The sequence below is a fragment of the Myotis nattereri genome (genome assembly GCF_964212035.1).
Source record: "Myotis nattereri genome assembly, chromosome: 1".
NCBI classification, from domain to species: Eukaryota; Metazoa; Chordata; class Mammalia; order Chiroptera; family Vespertilionidae; genus Myotis; species Myotis nattereri.
The window spans coordinates 66,565,169-66,589,929 of NC_138075.1; the positions used below are offsets into that span (position 1 = coordinate 66,565,169).

Consider the following 24,761-nt stretch of genomic DNA (forward strand, 5'->3'; position numbering starts at 1 on the left):
ATGGGATGGGGCACGGAGGAGGCAGCTGTCTCCACTTCCCGGACAAGCTGCCTCTCATGCTCTCTCCGGCCCAAGCAGACACTCAGTGCCAACTGCAGTGCAGATGGGGGCTCAGAGTGGGCAGTGCCAATGCACTCATCCTGCACCCCCGCAGGGCACGGTGGGTGACACCACAGGAGCATCAGGGACTTGTGGCTGCCTCTCAAGAGCCGGGACTCCCAGCAAGTCAAGGCCATCTGCCAGCGGCAACACCGGCTCAACAGCAGGCCAGCCCCAGGGTGGGGAGCAGTGGGCAGGAGAGGGGGCTGGAGGGCCAGCTCAGACTCAGCCTCACATCCGCTCTGCCAGGTGGCACAGTTTCCATGGCAACCCGCTCCAGCACCAGCGGCAGCTTGAAGATGCCCTGGAGACACACACGTTGTCCTGTGAGTTGGATGCCGTCACTGAGCGGAGCAGAGAGAAATGCAGCCCAGGGTGAGCGCTGCCCACGGGTCCTGCCCTCGCCCACCTCTCCTCTTCAGCGAGGGCACTGGAGGTTCCACCAGGGGGCCTCAGGGGCTCTCAGGGCCCTCTCTGGACTGTAGGAGCCCCCACTGCAGTCTTTGAGGATACCCCACTGGATCCTTTCACCCCCAGAAGCACCGCGAGTCCAGAGGCCAGACCCCCCACCCCAGGGTTTTCTCCGTTGTCCCTGAGCAAGCTCAGACGGGGCGTTAGCCCAGGATTGTGTCAGCCACCGGGAGGATGGCCGGCCGGCCGCCGGCAGAGGCAGAGTGGAGGGGCTGCAGGCAGCCTGAGAGGCCCCATGTGGAACAGACCATCCTCACTCCCCCTGTGGCTCCCACCTCGCCAGGCCCGCCCGTCCATGCTCAGCTCCCCGCAAAGGGATGAGGTCCAATGAGAAGCACCTCACGGATGGCGGTCCCCACCCCCAGTCTCTCCTTGGAACCCTCCGCCACACCGAGGGCTCTGGGAAGGGAATCAGGCTGCGTGCTCACTTCCTACACAAAAGCCCTGCAGCCAGCGACCCCTCTGCAGGGAGGGAGGAGCTGGAGAAAGCCAGGCCGGATCTCCCCGTGCCTCCAGGCCGCCCTGGTCCAGGCCCTGGACTGCGCAGAGGCTGCTGTGGAAACGTGAGAAGTTGGCACAGGAAATGGGCCCCATCCAGGCCCGGCTGGCGGCGTGCGGCTGGGCGTGGAGGTGGGGCCCTGGGGAGGCGGGCGGAGGACCAGGGGCTTCGGACCTCGGACCTCGAGAGAGAGCCGGCGGGGTCCACTCGGCTGTTACTCCTCCGGCCCCCGGAGCCGGCACTCCCTGAGTAAAGCCTGCTTCCCCCGCGGCCCCTGGAGAGGGAGGGGGCCGCCTCTGCCAGAGAAGTGCCCTGGCGGCCGCAGCCGCAGCCGCAGCCGCAGCAGCAGGAGAGGGTGGACCGCTGGCGGCAGCTCCGGAGCAGGGCCCAGAGGTGGTGCGAACCCCAGTGCCCCTGCTGACCATCCCTCGGTCCCCATGCTTCTCTTGGCCCCAGTTCTCATCCTTCAGATACCTGTCCGTGTTGTCACCCCATTGACCCCCAGCCGCTGGGGGCCCGTCTTTGGCTGAGGGGATTCTGGGACAGAAGGCACTGGCGGGCACAGGGGGGAAGAGGGGCTCGGAGGACAAGCTGATGAACCCTGTGGGCAGGCGGGAGTCGCTGGATGCCTCGCACCAAGCTCAGAGCCTGCAGGCAATGGAACTGCCGGTCTGGGCCCGGGGCTGCGGGCGGAGATGGATGCTCCAAGTGGCTCCCCACCCCTCCACCCCCCCCCCACCCGCCCCCCAGCCCCGCAGAGGCCTGGTGCCTGCTGGAGGAGCTCCGGGAGCTAAAGGTGAGCAGTTAGACCCTGGGATCTCACCTCCTCTCTGCCCTCTCCCTCCTGTGATCCCAACTTTCTCTTGGGTCCTCTTTCCATCGCCCGCCTCTGCCTTTCTCCTCTTCCATCCCACCCCACCAGCTGCCTCCCACCCCACCAGCTACTTCCCAGCCCTCCTCCTCCCCACTGGGCCTCCTCCAGCCCTGGCGGCCTCAGCTCTGGGATCTGAGTCCAGCCCTGTTACAGGCTGAGCTGGATTCCCGAGCAGACAGCATACACCTGGCCCGGAGCACAGGGCAGCGCCTGCTGGCAGCTGGGCACCTGTGCACCCCTGGCATCCGCCAGGCCCTGGCTGGCTTAGACCAGGAGCTGCATGGCCTGGAAAGGACCTGGCAGGAGCGCCCGCTGCAGCTGCAGCAGCCTCCATCCTGCCCTGCCCACCGGGGGCTGCACTAACCCCACTGCCCTGGTCAAAGCCAAAGCCAGAGAGGCTGCTGTGCCAGGGCCTCTTCCCACCGCTCGCCACCCAGCTTGCCCACAAGTCGTGCCCGCGTGGACTCGTCCTGTGACCCAGGCCCCTTGTTTCTCCACTGGGCCACCCACAGGTTCGTGCCCCTGCAGTCGCTGGGCCCTCCCCGCACTCCTCTTGCCTTTCCTTTCCCAGCGGCTCTTCCTGAGCTCTGTGGAGCAGATGGGAAGTTGGCTCTGCAGCCGGTAAGCATGCCCAGCCGGTGAGGGTCTGGGGGTAGGTGCCAGCGGAGGGAGGGAGGGTTTACCAGAGCAGCGTTAGGGACCGAACCAGCCAGGGCTGCCTGAGCTCCCAGGCCAAGGGGTCTCCCCACCCCAGCCACATCAGTCCCTGGGCAGTTACCTGCCCATCTATGTGAGCAGCTCAGGGGCACCTGGGGACACCCGCCCCGGGAATGCCGTGGGAGCTTAGAGGGTGAGCGTGTGGCCCAGGCCCATTCTTGCCGTCTTCCCACCACCCTTCTCACCTCTGCCCTCCTCGCTTCCTTGCACCCAAAGGTTTGCTTCTCCGACCACTGTCCCGACCCCTGTGGCAGGCGAGCCTGCTCATGGGAAACCTCAGAGAACCATCGGGGCCCAGCCCATCCTGTGCTGAGGAGCCTTATTGGGAGTTCGAAGAAGGGGAGGCGTTCCTGCCACGTGAAAGCCCCACCTGCCCTGGAGATTCTGACACTTAAACCGTATCCCCCAGAACCTTCCCTGGCTGAGACTCACAGTCCTAAAGCCACGTACAGCCTCGAGGGTTCCAGGGGTGAGCTGAGGCTGTGCTTGGTAGGATGGTTTTGGGGGGAAAGCATAGCTTGGGGTGGGGGGGTGCAGCCCCCCTGCTCCCACCAGGACCCCTTGGCCAACGTGGAGACCCTCCTGCGGGAGCACAGGGATGCTGGAGCGGGGCCTGGAGGCACCGGCGGGAAGGATCAGCGCTTGAGACGCCTGGCCCACAGCCTGCACCGGGGTGGACACCCCGAGGCCCAGGGCCCCCGAGGCCGGTGCCGGGCCACGCTCCTCAGGTACCTCTGGCTCTGGGGCTGAGGGGAGTCGTGGGAGGCTGGCATGGGCATGGACATCTGGCTCTTCCCTTCTGCCCTTCTGCCCAGGCTCACCAGCCTTTGCCAAGGGCTGCAATCAGAAGCCAGGGCCCCACCACCTCCCCCCTGCAGGGAGGGGGTCCGTTATGAATGCCAAGCAGCACATGGTCATTGGGCTGAGATCAGGGGGAGTGTTACAGGGGGAACGAAGAGAGAAACAACCTAATGGAATGAGGGTACCAGCGCCAGGGCTCCGTGTCAGGCCTCCAGAGCCAGGCAGCCCCGAGTTCCCTGCTGCCCACTCACAGGGGTGCTGGGGCAGACTCCTCATGGAGTCCAGTGTCTGCTACACGGGGACAGCTCTGCCTGCCTCTGGGGCTGCATGAGGCCTGAAGGGAGCCCTCATGTCCTCGCTGGTGCCTGGCACTCTGGCCGCTGACAGGTTTCTTTTATGCTCATTTAACTGAAACCGACACCGCTTACAAGGTGCCAGGCTCCACAAAGGAGCCTCGTCCAGCTCCTCAGACTTTTAGATCAAGGCAGATCTTGGCCAAAAGCTGGACCCCAGACTGGCAGGGTCTTCCTCCTGAGAGAGCCCACCAGGACCCATAGTGTTTGTGACGTCTCGTGCTGGCGCCCTGGCAGGGGCAGGTGAGCCATCCCCTCCTCCTCCTTGCAGGTAGACCCCTACCTGGGAACCCTGGGGGGTCTTTGATTGACAGATGGCAAGTTTTGGTTTGCTGGGCTCTGTCAACACCCCCTCTGCCCAGTCACTTTAGACGGTTCCTGGAAGGCCCAGCTGCCTCCGTGGAGAGCGCCACCTGACCCCTCCCCTCCCAGGCTTCTGGCATCCTCTCAGGTGTTGGGTTCCATCAAGCCTCCCTGCATGGCCCCTGCACCCCCTTCGGCAACCCCAGAAGGAGGAGACAAAGGCTGACACTCACACCAGTGTGGGGACTCGGCCAATATGAGGTGTGGGTGGGTCCCAGGGTGAGGGAGGCACATTAAACTTTCTTTTCCTATTTTTTATTGATCTCATTTCTTTTTTGAACACATGAAAATGTACTTAACATATTAGTACAGAAGTACATACATATATTAGAGGCCCAGTGCACAAAAATTTGTGCACTCGGGGGGTCCCTCATCCCGGCCTGTGCCCTCTCGCAGTCTGGGACCCCTAGAGGGATGACCACCTGCTGGCTTAGGCCCGCTCCCTGGGGGATCAGGCCTAAGCTGGCAGTCAGACATCCCTCTGGCAGCCCGGGAGCCCTCGGGGGATGTCCACTTGCCAGCGAGGAGCAGGCCTAAGCTGCAGTCGGACATCTTAGCGTTGCTGAGGAGGCGGGAGAGGCTCCCACCACCACTGCTGTACTGGCAGCCATCAGCCTGGCTTGTGGCTGAGCAGAGCTGCCCCTGTGGGAGCGCACTGACCACCAGGGGCAGCTCCTTCATTGAGCATCTGCCCCCTGGTGGTCAGTGTGTGTCATAGTGACCAGTCATTCCCAGTAGTTCTGCTGTTAGGGTCAATTTGAATATTACCCTTTTATTATATAGGAGTGCCTGGTCAGCCTGGGTGAGGAGCTGATGGCTGTTTGCAGGCTGGCCACAACCCCAGCCACCCAAGCTCCCAGTGGAGGATGGCTGGAAGCAGGTATCTGGGATTTGTTTGTCTTCTATAATTGAAACTTTGTTACCTTTAGGGGAGGCCACAGCCAGCTCAGGGCTGGCGGGAAGCTTGGCTTCCTCCATTGCCCAGGCAACCAAGCCTTCTGCTTGCTCCATCTCCGTGGCTGGGTTAATTTGCATATAGTCACTCTGATTGGCTGGTGGGCGTGGCTTAGGGCATAGTGAAGGTAAGGTCAATTAGCATCTTTGTCTTTTACTAGTATAGATAGAATAATATATAGCTAAATACATGCACACACACACAAATACATATATATTTGGGAAGTGCCTGCTCAAAAAATTCTTACTAATAGCAGTTCATGATCAAAGGTGGTTTAGACGGCCTGACTGGCATGGCTCAGTGGTTGAGTATCAGCCTATGAACCAGGAGGTCGCGGTTCAATTCCCCATCAGGGCACATGACCATCATTTTTTTAAAATAAGTTTTTACTGATTTCAGATAGAAGAAAGGAGAGGGAGAGAGAGAAACATTAATGATGGGAGAGAATCATCGATCGGCCATCTCCTGCATGCCCTATACTTGGGATTGAGCCCGAACCTGGGCATGTGCCCTCACAGGGAATCGCACCGTGACCTCTTGTATCATAGGTCAATACTCAACCACTGAGCCATGCTGGCCGGACTCTCTCTCATCATTGATGTTTCTGTCTCTCTCTCTCTCTCCCTTCCTCTCTGAAATCAATAAAAATATATAGGTTGTTTAGACACTACCAGCCTGCTCAGGCTGCCATAACAACGTACCACAGACTGCGGCTTAAACCACAGAATTGTGTTTTTTCACAGCACTGAAGACTGGAAGGCCGAGACCGAGATGTTGGGAGGGTTGGTTTCTCCTGAGGTCTCTGTCCTTGGCTTACGGCGGCTGGCTTCTCCCTCTGCCTTTACATAGTCGTCCCTCTACGTGTGCCTGTGTCTCAACCTTTCTTATAAGGACACCAGTCCTGTTGGATGAGGGCCCACCCTAATGACCGCGTTTTAATTCAATTACCTCTTTAAAGAGGTAATTTATCTCCAAATAAGTCACGTTCTGAGGAGCTGGGGGTTAGGACTCCAACATAAGAATATGGGGATGAGGGGACACATTCAGCCCATAGCAGTCACTAAGGAAGAGGAGATAGAATCTGTCTCAATTTCAAAGGAAACCCCAGATCCAGGTTATATGGCTACCAAGTAAGGCTGCCCTAGGCTGGCAGGGCAACCTGCACATGGCATACACACACCCCTGAGCAGCTCCAGGTCCCGGTGGGCAGGCCTGTGGGCACATGAGACCCTCCTTCTGGCAGGAAAGAGGCCCTCCTGGAGCGAGCCCGGACCCGTCGCCGCCGACTGGAGGAGCCCCGGCAGCTGCAGACTTTCCTGCAGGATTCCTTCGAGGTTCCACCAGTTGTGGGGGAGGGGCTTGATCCCCAGTGGGAGGGAGGGTAGGAGTTGCCCCAGAGAGAGGCCAGCCTTCCTCAGGGCAGCCCAGAGGTTAGGGGAGGGGAGATCCCCAGGCAGCAGAGCCTGGTCCTCCCTGTGCATCCAGGTGGTCACATGGCTCAGAGAGAAGAACCTGGTGGCCCTGGCAGAGGGCTGGCGGGACCCAGCCAGGCTGCGGGCACAGCTGTGGAAGCAACAGGATCTTGAGGCCGAGCTGCACCAACAGCAAAGGCTGCAAATGGTGAGGCCCCGGGCCCAGCAGGGGGACCGGGGGGGCAGTCTGGCAGGCCAGAGCACGAGGCTGCTCCACCGAGCCCTGGCAGTCAGTGGCTCTGGGCCATCGTCATGGACAGCCGATGCTCACCGAGTGTTCTGTGTGCGCAGCCCATGCTCAGTGCCGAAGGGCACCCTCTCCTAAAATGGTGCCTCTTCAACAATTTAAAGATACTGTTTTGATGTGATGGTTTTTAAACTGTCTTGGAAAGATGAGAAGACGCAGTCAGGGCACAGCCAGCGTCCTGGAGTCGAAGTGCAGCCCCTTTTTTCATTACCCTGACCCGGCGGCTCCCTCGGATGGAAAGTGCCCTGCTAAGTATTTTAAATGCTTTACCTCAATTAAGCAAAATCACCATCATTATCTCAATGAATGGATAAAGCTAATGAGTTCAGAGAGGTTAAGGAACTTGCCCAAGATCACACAGCCAGCACACAGATTGTAACCATGGGCTGGTGGTTGGAGCCAACACAAGTGCCCTGGCCCAGCAGTGCATGTTGTGGCTGTAGGAGGGGCAGAGGCTGCTGCAGGGGGCCACCCGGCTCAGAGACCATCCAGGGGCGCCTGCAGGAGCCGCCAGAGCTCTGGGACGAGCTGCAGGCCAACTGCCAGAGGAAGGCAGCCACGCTGCAGGCGGCCTGCGAGGTGAGGCCCACGGGCTATGGAGCAGGCTGGGTGGGCTCCGGGCCTCTCCCCATCATGCCCACGTCCACTCTGCCCCAGGCCCTTCGTCTACGGAGGAGCGTGGATGAACTAGAGAGCTGGCTGAAGCCTGTAGAGGTTGAGCTGAGAGCTCCCATCAGCGCCAGGACCAGCCTGGCCTGGAGGAGCTCCTGGGGGACCAGGGAGAGCTGGAGGCAGCGGTGGACAGGCAGGCCAGGCAGGCACAGGCCCTGCAAGGCCAGGCCCAGGCCTGTATACAGGAAGGCCCCCACCTCGCCCGCCTGGGATGTGACAGAGCAGGCGCAGCTGCCGTGTCAAAGGTAGATCTGCCCATACCCATCCTCCTCGCCCTCCTCCTCCCTGCCCCCCAGCTCGTCTCCTCAGTGCCTCCCCTGCCGTCAGTGAGGGGCACAGAGTGGCACTAATACTGATGACGATGGTGCCCACCTACCCTGGCCCCCCTCCACTGCCGCAGGAGTGCAGGGTGCAGGGCCGCCCTGGAGGCCCGGAGCTGCCTCCTGCAGTTCTTCAGGGACACGGATGAGGGATGGCCTGGGTGCAGGAGACACTGGCCCTGGGAGACACCCAGGACTGCGGCCAGAGCCTGAGCACCCTGCGGTGCCTGCAGGCGAGGTACCAGGCAGGCCCCCCGCCAATCCACCAAGGGAATGGCATTGTGGCCCAGCTGGGAGCTTGGCTCCAGGGGCTTCTGGGGCACCCTGGGCTCTTTGGGTGGCACAAGACAGGAAACTACTTGGGGACAAGTTCGTGGGATCCCGGGGGCTTCAGGCACAATTCTGGAGTCTCTAGGGGGTGCCTAGTAGCCTCCTGGTCCTGTCTTGCCCCGACTCCACAGAACCTGGAGAGTGAGATGAGCAGCCACAGAGCCCTGGTCCAGGCAGTGCTGGGCACAGGGCACAAGCTGGTGCAGGCTGGGCACTTCGCTGCCTGGGACGTGGCTGCCCATGTACAGCAGCTGGAGAAAGCCACGGGCCACCTTCAGGCAGAGGCCGTGCAGAGGCGGCAGCGGCTGCAGCAGGCCCAGGAGGCCCAGCAAGGAGGTGAGGAGCAAGGAGGTGAGGGGCAAGGAGGTGAGGGGCAAGGAGGGGAGGGGCAAGGAGGTGAGGGGCAAGGAGGTGAGGGGCAAGGAGGGGAGGGGCAAGGAGGTGAGGGGCAAGGGGGCGAGGGGCAAGGGGGCGAGGGGCAAGGGGGCGAGGGGCAAGGAGGCGAGGGGCAAGGAGGGGAGGGGCAAGGAGGGGAGGGGCAAGGAGGGGAGGGGCAAGGGGGCGAGGGGCAAGGAGGGGAGGGGCAAGGGGGCGAGGGGCAAGGGGGCGAGGGGCAAGGAGGGGAGGGGCAAGGAGGGGAGGGGCAAGGGGGCGAGGGGCAAGGAGGGGAGGGGCAAGGGGGCGAGGGGCAAGGGGGCGAGGGGCAAGGGGGCGAGGGGCAAGGAGGCGAGGGGCAAGGGGGCGAGGGGCAAGGGGGCGAGGGGCAAGGGGGCGAGGGGCAAGGGGATGAGGGGCAAGGAGGCAAGAGGCAAGGAGGTGAGGAGCAAGGGGGCGAGGAGTAAGACTGAGTACGGAGGACTGGGTGGGCATGAGGATACCCAGACTGTACGCAGGCCTGAAAGGTGACCCCATGTGGGTTCCCAGCTCTGTGCATCTCTGTCACCTCCACTAGCTCGTCTCCTGCCCTCAAGGCCTGCCCTCGGCATGTTTCCAGGAAAACAGACCGCTGAGTTTGGTTTGGTTTTGCTATTTCTTCAAACCAGTGTTTCTTCAAACCAGTGTTTCTAAATCAATGCTTCACCTGGAACCTTATTTTTTATTATTATTTAATTTATTGATTTGAGAGAGAGTGCGCGTAGGGGAGGGAGGAAGGGAGAGAGACATTGATTTGCTGCTCCGCCCACTTGTACATTCACTGGTTGATTCCTGTCTGTGCCCGGACCTGGGATCAAACCTGCAACCTTGGCTCTAACCACCTGACGCCCCGCCAGGCCTCACCTGGCAGTCCCAGGCACAGGGCATTGGTTAAGCTCACGGGTGAGTCCAATGTACAGCCAGACTGACAACCATGGCTCTCAATCCTGAGGCCTAAACCCTACGTGGGGAGCCCTGGAGGCATCGCCCCAGGAAACCTGCCCTCCTGTGCCTCACCCCAGCTCCTGGAGGCAGAATCCTGGCCCAATGGGGCTGTGTCCTGGATAGCCTGGCATGGGCCAGAGTGCCGAGGCCGCACAGGCCCTTCTGCGGCTGCTGGAGGCCCCCAGGAGAGGCCTGGAGGGGTTGGGCACAGGCATCGAGGGGCCTCAGCGGACAGCAGCCCTCCTCCAGAGCAGCCAGAGCCCAGAAAGGTGGGTGGAGCCGGGCCCGTCCAGAGAAGAGCAGGGGGGCGCTCCCTACAGAGCCACACAGGCTGGTCCGGCCTGGAGAGGAAGGGATCCAGTTGGCTGTCCTTCCTGCCACGGCCCCAAGGTGCTGGCCCAGATGCAGGCGTGAGGGAGGCGCGTTCGGGGCTGCCGCAGAGAGCAGACGGCAGGGGGCGAGGCCTGCGGGGAGCGTGCGGCCGGGCTCCTCGATACCTGGCTGGCCAGCAAAGTGGCCACGGCTGAGTCTCAGGACTACGGACGGGACCTGGAGGCCTCAAGGTGGGTCACTCCTGAGTGAACCTGGGGGAGAGTGAATTGAGGCAGAGAAGGTCAGCGTCCGGGGAGATGAGGGATGAGCAGAAGGGGGATGGGGGACCTCTGGGCTCCGGGAGACTCTTGGTTCTAGAGCCTGGGCCGAGGGATGTTGGAACTGTCCGACACTGCCCAGCCCTTTGTGAGCGTCCGGAGCTGCTGGGCACCCCTCCCGAGTGACCCTCCTGGCCCTCGGCCCTCGCAGGGGCTGGAAGGGAAGTTTGATGCTTCCAGAGAGGAGTCCAGAGCCTGGGGCAGGCCAGGGCCAGGCCAGGTGCTGTCCCCGGGTTCAAGCCTAGAGGAGTCACATCGAGGCCACTTGGGAGAGGCTGGCCAGGGCGATCCAAGCCCGCACGCAGGTGGGTGTCACCACCGGGCCAGCCGAGGGGCAGGGCCACCTGTGCCTTTTGCATGGGCCAGGGACAAACAGACCCACTGGGGGGGGGGAGGTTTGGAGGGGGTGGCTGCCCCAACTCCCAGCACCGAGCAGGCCAAGAGTCTTGAAGTCTTCCACCTCCTGCCACCCTACCTGGCCCCTCCTGGTGTGGTTCACGCCTCCAAGAAGCAGACAGCATTCGGGCAGCTCCTAACTCTGCCAAGCCACCCCCACACAGCTCCTGTTTTATTAAGATGCACGACAGACGCTCCACTCACTGGCTCTCCTCACCTGAGTGCTCCAGGGATTTGTACACCAAGGAAACCTTCAGGGTCCCCACACTTAGCTCTCAGGCACGGCTGATGGTTCCTATAAGCAGCCAGCTCCTTGTGCCCCCATAGACCCCGCAGCCCAGAGATGCCATCTCCAAGGGTCCGAGCCAGAGCCGCCTCCTGAGCTGACCCTCTTCTCTCAGCAGGTGGATGCCCCAAACCAGCGTCCTCCCCACATGGACCCACCTCACCCGCTGCAGAGCCCCCATCTCTCTTTCTCACGCATTGTGCCCTGAAGACCCTCTCCCCACATCATCAGTAACATCGCGTCTCACTGAGCAGCTGCCACATCTGGGACATGTTCTGTGCCTGGGGGTCATGAGCAAGTCACCCAGCCCCACAGGGGATGGCCCAGGAGGTCATGGCTCCGGGGAGAAAGGACCCTAGGAATACGCCGAGCCCAGAGCAGCCCGCCCTCCTCTTCCGGCCTGGCTGCAGCCCGGGAGCTTCGTGGCTTGGAGCAGGCCATGGCTGAGCTCGGCCTGGATGCAGGACAAGGCCACCCTGATGGCAAGAGACACCTGTGACCACAGTTTGTCATCGATGCAGACCCTGCAGCAACAGCATAGGCTCCTGGAGGTGAGGGCCCATGCTCTGGGCTTCCTGTCTGAGCCACTCCCTGAAGACAATGGGTAAGGGGACCGCAGAAGCGAGAGGCAAGGACCCCCTCCCAGCTTGTGGAGCAGAGGTAGGTGGTGCTGGCCAGTGAGAACTGGACTCTTGAGTGAGGAGCACACAGCAGGGAGTGAGATCTGATCCTCTGTCCTGGCGGCAGGGGGAATTGGCAGCCGTGGAGAAGAAGGTGGCGCAGGTGCGGACGGAGGCTTACCGCCTGGGCCTGCTGCAGCCTGTGGCTCAGGACAGCCTGGCCCAGCAGTTGGCCAAGGTGCAGGAGGCCTGGCCACCCTGGATGCGAAGGTCCAGGAGCGGGGCCGGCAGCTGGAGCAGGCTGCCCGGGGCCACACCTTGGACGCTGTCAGGAACTACTGTAGGTGCATCCTGGCCCCGCTGTGGGCTCAGCTCTGCCTGCAGGGTGGGGGTCACCCAGCTCTTTGGGGAACTGGACTCTGCCGGAAGCGGGTCCATCCTTGCTGCTTGACACAGTCACTGCAAGGAAGAAACATCTGCACAGCATGTTTCAAGGGACCTGGCGTATATGGCATACTGTTCTTAATATGTTTGCTCCCCTTCTTGGCGCTATGTGTTTTAACCAAGGTCACCTCTCTGAGAAAGGTTGTTTCCCCAGGTAGGGATTTTCCCCTGAAGTTAGGGAGGGAATAAAACCCCTTAACTAAGTGCCAGGCGGGTAGTTAATCACTTTAACTACAAACAATCACGCTTAAGCTACATAATCTTTACTCCCTGGAATGGAGATAAGAAACACCCTAACCTTTGGAATAGAAATTGATAGGATTAAAATCAACTGGTATAAATACAGATTTAACAAGACAATAAAACACAGAACCTGGCTGGAGATCCTGGCTAGAACCTGCCTAGAGAACCTGGCTAGGCTGCTGATCAACTGAACACTGTCCTCGTGTCATTCCTTCTTCACTGACTCCATGGACACCTCCCAGCTCTCCAGCCTCGGCTGCCATTTCCTCGCTGGGCCTAACAGTCCGGCCAATCCCAGCGCACAGCGAGCAGGACAGAAGCTCCGCCAATCGGAGGCCGCTGGTCAGACCCTTTGCCTCAGCCCGGCCCAATCCGAAGCCGGTGGCCCCCAGCCCGCCCCCGTGGCGCGCTCTCTCCTCCCTCTTTGTGCGTCTCACGGGCCACGTGAGAGGAAGGGCTCCACGCGTCCCAAGGCAACACAGTCGAGTCCCCTCCCCCTGGAAGGCTCCCTACGGAGAAGCCACCGAAGAGGAGGCGCTGGTGCGGTCCCGGGGGCGCCATGGCTACCGGAGCGAACGCCACCCCGCTGGGCTTCCCAAGTAGGAAGCGGAAGAGGAGCCGCTGGGATCAAGACACAATGGAGCAGAAAACGGTGATTCCAGGAGTGCCTACAGTGATCCCCCCTGGACTTACTCGGGAACCAGAGAGAGCTTACATAGTGCAACTGCAGATAGAAGACCTGACTCGTAAACTGCGGACGGGAGACCTGGGCATCCCCCCTAACCCTGCGGACAGGTCCCCTTCCCCGGAGCCCATCTACAATGGTGAGGGGAAGCGGCTTAACACCCGCGAGTTCCGCACCCGCAAGGCGCTGGAAGAGGAGCGGCATAACCTCATCACAGAAATGGCTGCTCTCAACCCTGACTTCAAGCCACCCGCAGATTACAAACCCGCAACGCGTGTGAGCGATAAAGTAATGATTCCACAAGATGAGTATCCAGAAATCAACTTTATGGGGCTGCTAATTGGGCCCAGAGGGAACACATTGAAGAACATAGAGAAGGAGTGTAATGCGAAGATCATGATCCGGGGGAAAGGGTCTGTGAAAGAAGGGAAAGTTGGGCACAAAGATGGCCAGATGTTGTCAGGAGAAGACGAGCCACTTCATGCCCTGGTTACCGCCAACACCATGGAGAATGTGAAGAAAGCAGTAGAGCAGATAAGAAACATCTTGAAGCAAGGGATTGAGACCCCTGAGGACCAGAATGACCTTCGGAAGATGCAACTTCGGGAGTTGGCTCGCTTGAATGGGACCCTTAGGGAAGATGATAACCGGATCTTAAGACCCTGGCAGAGCTCAGAGACCCGTAGCATTACCAATACTACAGTGTGCACCAAGTGTGGAGGGGCTGGCCACATTGCTTCTGACTGCAAATTCCAAAGGCCTGGTGACCCGCAGTCAGCTCAGGATAAAGCTCGGATGGATAAAGAATATTTGTCCCTCATGGCTGAACTGGGTGAAGCTCCTGTGCCAGCATCTGTGGGCTCCACCTCTGGGCCTGCCAGCACACCTCTGGCCAGTGCACCTCGGCCTGCTGCTCCTGCCAACAACCCCCCTCCACCGTCTCTCATGTCTGCCATCCAGAGCCGCCCACCCTGGATGAATTCTGGCCCTTCAGAGAGTCGGCGCTACCACGGCATGCATGGAGGTGGGCCTGGAGGCGGCCCCCACAGCTTCCCACACCCATTACCCAGCCTCACAGGTGGGCATGGTGGGCATCCCATGCAGCACAACCCTAATGGACCCCCACCTCCTTGGATGCAGCCACCACCACCACCGATGAGCCAGGGCCCCCACCCACCTGGGCACCATGACCCTCCTCCGATGGATCAGTACCTGGGAAGTACGCGCTGGGGTCTATCGCCTACATCAAGGAAATGGCATGGTGCCACCACTGCCTATGGGCATGATGCCGCCACCGCCGCCGCCACCCACTGGGCAACCTCCTCCCCCGCCTACTGGTCCTCTTCCTCCATGACAACAGCAGCAGCAGCAGCCTCCACCACCCCCTCCGCCCAGCAGCAGTATGGCTTCCAGTACCCCCTTGCCATGGCAGCAAAGATCCCTCCCCGCAGCAGCGATGGCCCGAGCCATGAGAGTGAGGACTTTCCCCGTCCATTGGTGACCCTTCCAGGCAGACAGCCTCAGCAGCACCCCTGGTGGACAGGATGGTTCGGCAAAGCAGCCTGAGTTATTTTTGTGGACACCCTCCTCCGCGCCGGTATCATCCATATCGGCCGACCCAGAGGGCACAGCTGACTCACCCCCTGGACACCAACACCACCATCAAGCGCGGCCCTGATGGACCCTTTGATGCAGCCCTTCAACTCACTGAAGCTTCGGGAAGCCTGTCACCAATGACGCTGCCCGCTAGCCAGATCAACAAGGACAACCAAACCACCGACTTGAGGACAGCTGAAATCCCTTGACTGAAGAGGCAGCAACCTTCTACAGGAATGGGGCTCCTTGTGCACTCCATCACTATGTTTATAGCTATGCTCGCTATCACTGCTTGTCAGTCTTCTTCCGAGTCTTAAACAACCCAATCCGAGAGGTGGCCGCTGATTTGCATGAGCTAGCATTTAAAAAATAAAAAAGGGGGAAGTTCCTGGAAGCCGGTCCATCCTTGCTGCTTGACACAGTCGCTGCAGGGAAGAAACATCTGCACAGCATATGTTTCAAGGGACCTGGTGTATATGGCATACTGTTCTTAATATGTTGGCTCCCCTTCTTGGCGCTGTGTGTTTTAACCAAGGTCACCTCTCTGAGAAAGGTTGTTTCCCCAGGTAGGAATTTTCCCCTGAAGTTAGGGAGGGGATAAAACCCCTTAACTAAGTGCCAGGTGGGTAATTAATCACTTTAATCAGGTTGCAACTGGATGCGCGGTTTTTTTCAATCGGAAGGGGTTACTAACTCTCGAATCCACTGAGCATGTTTGGGGTGGGATTCTGAGGTCCCAGACCCCTACATGGAGAGGCGGGACGGCCTTGCAGCGGGTCGGAAAATGAGGGTGGTTCTCTCGTGGAGCTGCTCGCTGGCACTCGGGGAGGCGAGGAGTCGTGGAGACGCCATTGCTGCTTGCTCCGCCCTGGTGATTCCCTGAGACCCCGCCCTACTCAATGTACATCTCCGCCCAAGCTGTGCCAGTGGCACAAAAGGAACCACCTGCGATTTTGCAGCTTAACCCAACAAACTGCAGACTTCAACTCCTCCCACCTATAAGGGACACACTCAAGAAGCAGAAACAGGTTTGGAGGATGCCGGAGCTGGACCCGGCTGGGCCGGCGACATGGAACCTCTATACCAGCAAACACACAGGTGGGTCCGCCATATCCAGTCTCACATGGGATGCCGGGAGACGGCAGACAAGCAATCTGTGCACTTAGTAGAAAACGAAACCCAAGCAAGCATACCAGATGTTCAGCCAGCTAGAACGCCTGGAGATTTTGTCCAGCAAGGAGCCTCCCAACAAAAGTCAGAATGCCAAACTTCATGTTGACCAGTTACAGTATGATGTCCAGCACCTGCAGACAGCTCTCAGAAACTTCTAGCAGGAGAGACAGCGAGAGGAGCTTCTGACTCGCATCTTCACCCCCAACGTGGGATGCGGCGCCCCCTGTGAGGCTGCGACGGTCCCTGCGAGGCTGCGATGGCCCCTGGGAAGCTGGCGGAACCATGCAAGCCACTCAGACGGCTTCGTCGACGGCCGGCGAACCAGCACACAGCCCTAAGCACATCTATCATTCAAAGGGCAAGAAGGCCGAGAGCAGCTGTAGTGTTGCTTTCTCCTCAGTTTTGGTAGCGAAATCCTCATTTTAAACATAAGAGGACACATTATTTTAAAAAGCCGTTACATGTCTCCGTACCCTTTCTGAGCAGAGTGTGCACAAGTCGTGAGAGACCTTTCCGAACACAGGGACACGTTGCGGATGGAAATAGCTACATTTTCCATGTGTATGACCTTTGACCCGGCAACAAAAAGTGTACACCTATGGATGAGGACAGTGGGGGGGGTAAGGGCATGGGGTGGGGTGGGAACTGGGTGGAGGGGAGCAATGGAGGGAAAAAAGGGGAACAACTGTAATAATCTGAATAAAGATTTATTAAAAAAAAAAAAACCAAAAAGAATAAAGCAACATAAAAAAAAAATCAACTGGTATAAATACAGACATAAGAAGACAATAAAGCACAGAACCTGGCTGTAGAACCTGGCTAGGCTGCTGATCAACTGAACGCTGTCTCCGTGTCATTCCTTCTTCGCGGACTCCGTCCACACCTTTGGGAACCCCTGGACCTGCTGGGGTTGGACCCCAACAGGACTCCACCTCCTCCCTGCCCTCCCCCACCCCACTGCCACCTCCCTCCCTCCGCCCCGCCCACTGCCCTCCAGACCCTGACAGCAGCTTCCTCTGCCTGCCCCACAGAGGGAAGGCTCAGGAGAAGCAGGCGCTGGTGTCCTCGGAGGAGCTGGCTGTGGACATGGCAGAGGCCAAGCGGCTCCTGGGGCAGCATGAGGAGCTGGGGCGAGAAATCGAGGAGCACTGCCTTCAAGCCCAGGGCGTACAGCAGGAGGGGCGGCAGCTGGTGGACAATGGCCACTCCCTTGGGGTGTCGTGTAGACAGTGGCCAAGCCCAGCACTAACAGGAGGGATGCAGAGAAAGCAGCCCCGGGACCCTCTGCACGAGGGAGTGTGTTCAGGGCATGTCCTGAAGCTGCTGGGGCTCTCCCAGGAGCCCCTTCCTGCTCCCCCGTCTCGCTGGGCTCCTGGCTCCGTTCCTCACACTGTCTGTTCCCCTGGGATCTCCCTGAGATGTCCTTCCAGAATCCCGCAGGGACTTGAATCTCCTTCAGACTGAGCCTTTGTTAGCCCGCCAATCTTTAGCCTTCTATGAGGCAGGATGCGCTTGGGGAAACCGGGTGCATGGCTGTGCAGCACCCCCACATGGACAATTCTCAGTGCACAGGGAGCTCCAGACGCAGGGACATCTTAGTCTGTTCAGGCTGCTACAACAAAATACCACACGCTGGGTAGGTTATAACCAACATTTATTTCTCACAGTCGTGGAGGCTGGGAAGTCCAAGATCAAGGTGCCGGCAGACTGGGTGTCTGGTGAGGGTGTCTTACGGTTGCAGGTGGTACGTTCTGACTGTGCTTACACGTGGAAAGGGCGAGGGTGCTCTCCGGGTCTTTTATAAGGGCTCTACCCTCATGACCTAGTCACCTCTCAAAGGCCCCTCCTCCTACTAGTATCACCTTGGCCAGGGGGTTGGGGGGGATATTCAGACCATAGGAGGGAGCGTGCAGGACTCCGTCTGCAGCTGGCCGAGCATCCAGCCTGGGGCTGACCGGTATTCTCTTGCTCTGCAGCCCACAGTCTAAGCCCAGAGCTCAGACCCAGACCTCTGGACTCCCTGGCTGAGTGCACGGAGGAGGCGCCCAGCATGGCCACGCCACGCAGGCAGGGCACCTGGGTGTGTGGGTGGGCGTCCTGAGCCTCCAGGACCAGCACAGATGCACCCTCTCAGAGATGAGACTGCCAGTGGAGGGAGTAACACCATGTTTGAGACCCTTGACCACCCACCCCATCTGGTGCAAACCCCTGGCTCGCTCTCAACTGTGCCAGTAGAATCAGGGTCATGAGGCTCCCTTTCCACAGATGCCATGGCTGCCCCCCACCCTCCTCGCTGAGGGAGACGCCCATATTCACCGACGGCCACCCCTGGCCCCGGGAGCTCCCGCAGGCGGCTCCCACCACCTTTCCTGCTCAGGCCAGACCCGAGGTGCGGGGCACCCGGGTGCCTTGGCACAGGCTAGAATGCAGCCTGGCTCTGTCACCTGGGACCACATACCCCTCATTCTCTGTTCTCCTCCTCCTCTCCAAGACAGAGCCTGTTGGCAGGACAGCCAGACCCTCCTGCACCTTGCTCTTGTCCCTGCTCTCTGCCCCATCTTCTCTGCCTTCCCCAGTCCTAGGACCCTGCTCCCAGAGAGACCAGGAGTCAGGCTGTCAGCAGACACAGACCCCAAGACCCACACACAGAGACAAATACACAGAGACCCGCAGCTACACAGCTCATGCCGGGGGAGACTCACAGCGTAACGGGAGGCAGAACAACTGTGGTCTCTGGTAAATTATCCAGTCACACTCCTGCAGGGCCCACTGATTCCAATTTAGGATTCAGGTGACGTGTGGCTTCTAAGGCTGCCATTTCTTCTGCTCTGTGACTCTAGCCACCGGCCCAGGACAGGGACTAGGGTCGCGGGGCCAGGGCAGACAGAGGCAGCGAGAACCGGTCATCTCCCATCCACCTCACACCCCTGCTCACTCCTGCAGCTGCCTGGTGGCTTCCAGTACCCATCCCACGTGGATGTTAGGAGGAGGTAGGTGTTCCCAGGGAGGCCAGTAGCCTGAGACACGAATGTGTGGAGAAGATTCTGGGGTCACGAGGCCCTACAGTCACTCTGCCTCCTGTTCTCTCCACAGGTCTGGGCCCTGGAGCAAACCCCGAGGTACCACCAAACCTCAGGGACAGAAGTGAGGACACCCTCTAGGCCCCAGAATGAGACTCTGCCACCAGGGCCCTCCTGACTTCAGGAACAGACAGGTCCCCCGGGCCACAGCTGGCTCATCTGGCCCCAGGTCTGGCCATCCTTACTGCGGGACAGGAAGCAGCCCTGGCTGAGTCCCCGGCACACCCCGAGGTCCCTGACCAGGTGAGGACTGTCACTGCCCTCCAGTGTGCTCATCAGGGCAGGGCCCGGCTGCAGCAGAGACCTCCCGCCTGCGTAGGAAGGGTGCCGGGAGCAGATGACCCACCTTTCAGGGGGAGCCCACGCTGACTCGCTAGCTCCAGGAGGTGGCTGGGGAGATCTCTTATTTCTTTTGTTGTTGTTAATCCTACCACCCAAGGACAGTTTTTCCACTGATTTTCTTTAGAGAGTGGAAGGGAGGGAGGGAGAGGAGACAGGACATTGGTGGCCTCCCACCTGCACCCTGCCCAGGGCCAGGGATCGAGCCTGCAGCCAGGTACATGCCCTTGACTGGGAACCAAACCTTCAATAGGGCTGATGCTCTAACCACTGAGCCACCAACCAGGAAAACATCTTGTTTCTTAAACCAGTCTTTGCCCCGTGTAACCAAGAGCTGCAATAACACGTCCCTTCTCGGCAGCAATGACAGAACCTCAATAACGCCTCACATTTGTATGCACCTCTGTGATAGAGAAAGCGCTCTATTTTACGCTGTACAACTACTCAAGGTAACAAGGAAGGGAGGACAGACAAGATCATGGGCTTTAAACCCTCACACAAATCTGGTCAGTGCTGCTCTGGGCTCCCCAGCTCCACCCCCAGCTGACACAGAATTTCCCCTGACTAAGAGGAAGCCGTCTCCGGCCCGCATCTCAGGGACCAGGCTCCAGCCCGTTCGGAAGGCTCGACCCACCCGGAGTGTCTGTGGCAGGCTCGCTGGTGGCGTCAGTGCCACATCCGGGTGGTGCTGGGTACAGACCGTGGGGCAGGCCCTCACAGGGCTGCGGCCTCCGACGGGGCCATCCACACCCCCAGAGGTCCTGGAACACCTGGCGATGACCGTCTCTGCCCCACTTAACCAGAGCAGCCGGACAGATGGGGAGCGAGCCTGAAAGAGAGTCAGGGGCTGGAGCCCCCGGTCAGGGTGCCACCGTCACTGGGGCCACGCTGCTTGCGCTGCCTCCGCCGCTGCACCGCCTCCCGCAGGGCCCCCAGCAGCTGCTCCTGGTTGTTGCAGATGTTGTAATGCGTCAGGTGGAGCAGCCTGTCCATGTCCTCCTGGCTGTAGGTCACCTTCGAGTAGTGGTAGGGGGAGTTGGATGAAGACAGGTTCACCTCCCCAGCCTCCTTCTCCTCAGCTGCCCGGCGGACCCCTGGTGGGGAGAGAGTGCAGCCAGGCATGGAGGAAAGGCACTGGGGGGCGGGGTTGGGGTCGCCTTCGACAAGGCATAAAGCATGGAGCGGGACGCAGGAGGGGCCGACGGTGGCTCACCAGGGGCCGAGTGCTCCCGGAAGGAGTCGTTGACCAGGGGGAAGTGCAGCACGGCCGGGGCCTCGGGGCGGTCCGGGTCCAGGAACAGGTGGCACTCCCGAGGCTGTTGCTGCTCCTCGGGGCTGGGCGAGATGGGTGGGAACGGGATCCCCTGCTCCTGGCAGAACCGGCCTAGGAGCTGCAGCTGCTGCAAGGCGGGCAGAGGGGCATCAGAGAGGCTGGCCCGAGGGCTGCCCAGTGTCCTCAACAGCGGGCTGACTGAGCGTGGAGGTCCCCCGACACTCAGGACCTCGTGCCCAGAGGCCAAGGCAGACTCTGGTGGACCCAGCGGAGCCAGGAGAGATGGAAAACCGCTCTGAATCTGACAGCCTTCCACTGGGCTCACCTGAACGGGGCGCTAACAAAGCCAGATACTGCAACTGGGAGGAAAAAACCTTCCCTGGACCAGCACAGAAACTCAAAGCAGGGACCAAGCGGGGGTGCGGAGCAGCAAAAGGGGCCCACATGTAAAACACATTTAGCCACTTTGCCAGTTCCCATCGCCCCCACTTCCTGAGCAGCCGAGTTCCCTTGGTTGTGGATCCTATGAACTCGGTTTCCCATTCACACAGTGTCACTGTCACAGCCCCTAAGGAGCCAGACGCTGGACTCCAGAGCAGACGGCCCTAGAGGCATAAGCCAGGAAGGCAGGCCAGGCCTGGGGTTGCCCACCGCCCCAAGCTGCCCGCAGCCCACCTGGAAGGCTCCGTGGAGGTTGTAATCCAGCGACAAGATGAGGTCCACATCCCGTGTGGGCCGCAGGAGGGGCGGGCAGCTGGTGTTGATAAAGTAGCCGACATCCAGCAGGCAAAGGTGGGGCTCTGTAGGTGTCAGCTGGTTGGGGAGCCCGTCCAGTTTGGTGGCTGGAAAGGTTGGAGGGATGGGGTGAAGCAGCTGTCATGGGGCTCAGGGCACCAACCCCTCCGGCCCAATGACAGCTCCTTGCTGCTGGTGGAGACCCTGCGCTCCGCCCTGCTCTCACCAAAGCAACACCCCCACTTCTGGAGGCCCTGATCCCCAACATAAGGAGAGAAAAGGGGCTCTGGCTCCAAGCAGCCTAGGGAACTGAGCTCAAAGGGCATGGGGACGAGGTGTTACGAGGTGGGTATCTGGACCAAGGCTCAGGTGGCCATGGGATGACTCTGGAGAGCTGAGACGGAGGAAAAGGTAGGCACCTTTCCAGCTGGAGAAGTGAGGATGCTGGAAATAGTCCTTGTGGAAGTGGAGGCCACGCAGGAAGTTGTGGGTGGCCTGGGGCAGTGGGCGCCGCGTCAGAAGGTCAGTGAAGAACTCGGCTATCCTGCCGGCCACCGTGGGAGGCTCCTCTATCTTCAGAAGGGGGACCTGCTCCTTGTCTGCACAGTCAAGAGGGGAGGAAGTGGGGTGTCAGTCAGGAAATGGCACCCCTGGGCCTTTACTCCAGGCCCGAGAGTCCACATTCCCCCACATACAGCCCACTGGCTGCACCGCCGCATCCTTACAAGGAGAAGGCACCTACCCAGGTTGGCCTGGTCCTGTGCCCAGCGGTCCCAGAACTGGCTGGGCTCAGAGGCCCAGTACAAGCTGTCCTGGAGGTTGGCTGCATACAGGTTGCTCCAGATACCTGAACAGGGGACACGCGGGGAGAGTCCTCCACCCCGTCACAACCTGACCCTTCCCCAAGGCCGGTCCCGGGCCAGGAAACGTCTCAGTGACTGAACTGGGAAGGTCAAGGCCCACCCCCACCCCACACCCCACCCCCAGGCCTGTTCCCCCTGCTGCCCCAGCTCCTCAGCCTTCCAACCTCCTCACCTTCCAGGAAGCAGATGCGAGACTCAGGAAGCTGCTTTACCAGGCGCCCCATGAAGAACTCGGAGCCAAAGAGCTCGGAGGGGATGAAGGCACCGTACTTGGGAAAGCCAACCTCGTAGGGGGAGAATTCGCACCACTCTGCGAGGAGGCACACAGCCTTACCACGGGGCCCAGAGCCTGAGGACCCTCGGTACCAACGTATCCACCACAGTTTCACGCAGGGCAGCCTGGTGACCTGAAGGCTCAGCCTTATGACTGGCACCTGGGCTTGAGGCCCAAGGCCCTGGCCCGCATCCCAAAGCCTGAATGAGTCTCTGGAAAGCGTGGGGCCTGGCCCAGAAGAGTGGGTATAGTGCCCAGCTACCCCTCACCCACCAACCACGAAAGCATGGGTCTCAGCTCCAGGCTCCTCACCTCCAAACTCAAAGGTGGTCAGGTTCCTCCCCTTGGTGTTGAGGGCACAGTAAATGGGCAGAGGATTCTGGCCGCGACTCAGGGCTGCCCGCTGGTCTGAGAGTTTGTGGTCATGGGGCTGGAGCAGGGGTGGGGAGATGATCTGAACCTAAAGCCATGGCTTCCTGGTGCCTGAGCCTCCCCAACCCCTGCTGCCCAACCCCTCCCACCTCTGGACCTCGCCGCGGCTTTGGCCACCCACTCCGCTCCCCAGGCTGCACCCTGCCCACACCTCATCATGCAGCAGCGCCTCGTTGATGAGGGCCCACAGGTTGGTGAAGCAGGCCGGGTGGCCCAGGCGGGCACGCTCGGCCAGCTCCTGCCGGTACCGCCGCAGCTGGCTGGGGGCCAGCACACCCAGCTTGCTCTTGGTCACCTGGGCCTTCAGCAGCTCGGTGGGCCCTGCCAGGTCCTTCTGAGACCACTCTGGGTCCTCGTAGAGGTTGGCCAAAGCCCTGGGAAAGCCAAAGCCGGGACCATCACTCGAGGACCCCGCTGGGCTCTGGTCTGGGACAACAGCCTGGCAGGCGCCCTCCCGGGGCCCCCGAGTGCGTTCCTCTCTGGCACACGCATTCTCTAGGCCCCTCCCATTTGGTCAGAGAGGCTTGTGCAGTCTAAGAGCCTTACCCCTGCACCCCCGCCACAACCCAGCCAGTCACCCCCCAGCTTCTGCACCCCACCTGCCGCCAGCTCACCAGGTGGATCCCGAGGCGCCTGTGATATAGGAGACGCAATCCAAGAGGCCCAGCTCCCTCAGGCCGGCCAGCTGCCCATACAGGGAGGTCATTGCTCGGATCCCACCACCAGTGGCCATAACAGCTACCACTGGGATCTGAAAGAGGCAGCCAGGCTCAGAGAGGCCCGAGGGCCCAGCAGGTGTGCTCAGTGGTTAAGCCATTGACCGATGAACCAGGAGGTCAAGATTCGATTCTCAGTATGGGCACGTGCCCAGGATTTCAGGCTCGATCCCCAGTAGGGGGTGTGCAGGAGGCAGCTGATCAATGATTCTCATCATTGATATTTCTATCTCTCCCTCTCCCTTCCTCTCTGAAATAAAAATACATTTTAAAAAAGAGAGAGCGGCCGAAACCGGTTTGGCTCAGTGGATAGAGCGTCGGCCTGCGGACTGAAAGGTCCCAGGTTCGATTCCGGTCAAGGGCATGTACCTGGGTTGCGGGCACATCCCCAGTAGGGGGTGTGCAGGAGGCAGCTGATCAATGTTTCTCTCTCATCGATTTTCTATCTCTCTATCTCTCTCCCTTCCTCTCTGTAAAAAATCAATAAAATATATTAAAAAAAAAAAAAAAAGAGCGAGAGAAAAAGAGAGAGAGAGAGAGAGAGAGAGGCCTTAGGGAGGGGGAAGGCCAAGCCACAGGAAGAGAAGATAGTAACCCAAGGGGCCGCTCAGCTCGCCCACAGATAAGGCGGCTCAAAATCTAATCAGGCCCTGACCGGTTTGCTCAGTGGTTAGAACATTGGCCTGTGTTCTGAAGGTCCTGGGTTGGATTCCGGTCAAGGGCACATGCCCAGGTTGCTGGCTCTATCCCCAGTGGGGGGCATGCGGGAGGCAGCCAATCAATGATTCTCTCTCATCATTGATGTCTCTCTCTCTCTCCCTCCCCCTTCCTCTATGAAATCAATCAGGGCTCTTGATCTAATCAGGGTTCTTGGGACCGGTTCTAGTCAGGCCTGCTGAGGAGGGTCTAGTCAGAAGTAGCCTCCTGAGGGTCAGGACTGTCTGATTTTAAGAACTCCAGGGAAAACGGGCCAGACAATTCCAGGCCTCGTCTCCTCACCTCTAACCCCTTAGGACCTGGTGGCCACTTTCTGGGAGCTCCAGGGCCATCTCCCCTGTAGCCACTCATCCTCTCCCACGGAGAGGCGTCTCTCTAGGAGATGCCGGAGCTGACCTGAACCCCCAGGGACCATCCCAGGCCCGCAGGCTGTATGTACGTCTTACTGACCGGTCAGACCAGGCCCGGCCTCACCACCCAGGACAGGTCAAGGATCAAGAAACGACGAGAAGGAAAGCTAGCCCCGTGGGCAGCTTAAACCTCCACCTGTCTCATGAAGCTCCACATCTGATGTGACCAAGCTCCTGATAACAAGAGAGAGAGAGGGCAGGAAGCATGGGCAGGGAGAGCCGGCTCGGCACCAGCGCGTGTGGTTAGGGAGCCCCCAGTTCCAGCATTCAGCACCGGGCTCTGGGCCGAGGACGCCC

At 60.1% G+C, this 24,761-nt stretch overlaps 3 protein-coding genes across 4 annotated transcripts in view; 2 read left to right on the forward strand and 1 right to left on the reverse strand.

Moving 5' to 3' along the window:
• On the forward strand, positions 1 to 19,877 carry SPTBN5 (spectrin beta, non-erythrocytic 5; the record flags this gene model as incomplete). The annotated part of the gene is given in 26 exon segments (XM_081092308.1): positions 1 to 116; positions 349 to 474; positions 1,820 to 1,865; positions 2,097 to 2,280; positions 2,515 to 2,564; positions 2,877 to 3,388; positions 4,177 to 4,220; positions 6,381 to 6,466; positions 6,618 to 6,752; positions 7,295 to 7,320; positions 7,322 to 7,430; positions 7,509 to 7,584; positions 7,587 to 7,845; positions 7,924 to 7,991; positions 7,994 to 8,088; positions 8,305 to 8,524; positions 9,610 to 9,654; positions 9,657 to 9,801; positions 9,973 to 10,095; positions 11,301 to 11,415; positions 11,612 to 11,735; positions 11,738 to 11,797; positions 11,800 to 11,824; positions 16,657 to 16,847; positions 18,719 to 18,769; positions 19,576 to 19,877. Coding segments are annotated over 26 exon segments (3,333 nt in total).
• LOC308534324 (splicing factor 1-like) lies at positions 12,731 to 14,422 on the forward strand (the record flags this gene model as incomplete). Of its 2 annotated transcripts, XM_081112798.1 has the most annotated exons (2): positions 12,808 to 12,917; positions 12,967 to 14,422. In XM_081112798.1, one exon carries the CDS (start codon positions 13,076 to 13,078, stop codon positions 14,420 to 14,422), a length of 1,347 nt encoding a protein of 448 aa, XP_080968924.1. The 2 variants fall into 2 exon arrangements, with proteins under 2 accessions (XP_080968923.1, XP_080968924.1); XM_081112797.1 differs by having other exon boundaries at positions 12,731 to 14,422.
• LOC308534346 (bifunctional peptidase and (3S)-lysyl hydroxylase JMJD7) overlaps positions 16,324 to 24,761 on the reverse strand; it is a 22,484-nt gene continuing 14,046 nt past the window's right edge. The window contains exons 16-24 of the mRNA XM_081112828.1: positions 23,236 to 23,372; positions 22,773 to 22,995; positions 22,502 to 22,619; positions 22,088 to 22,225; positions 21,795 to 21,899; positions 21,472 to 21,651; positions 20,993 to 21,159; positions 20,258 to 20,444; positions 16,324 to 20,138 (exon numbers count right to left, since the gene is read on the reverse strand). Coding sequence (XP_080968954.1) covers positions 19,885 to 20,138; positions 20,258 to 20,444; positions 20,993 to 21,159; positions 21,472 to 21,651; positions 21,795 to 21,899; positions 22,088 to 22,225; positions 22,502 to 22,619; positions 22,773 to 22,995; positions 23,236 to 23,372 — 1,509 coding nt within the window. The 3' untranslated portion in view covers positions 16,324 to 19,884. The remainder of the gene's footprint in view (positions 20,139 to 20,257; positions 20,445 to 20,992; positions 21,160 to 21,471; positions 21,652 to 21,794; positions 21,900 to 22,087; positions 22,226 to 22,501; positions 22,620 to 22,772; positions 22,996 to 23,235; positions 23,373 to 24,761) is intronic.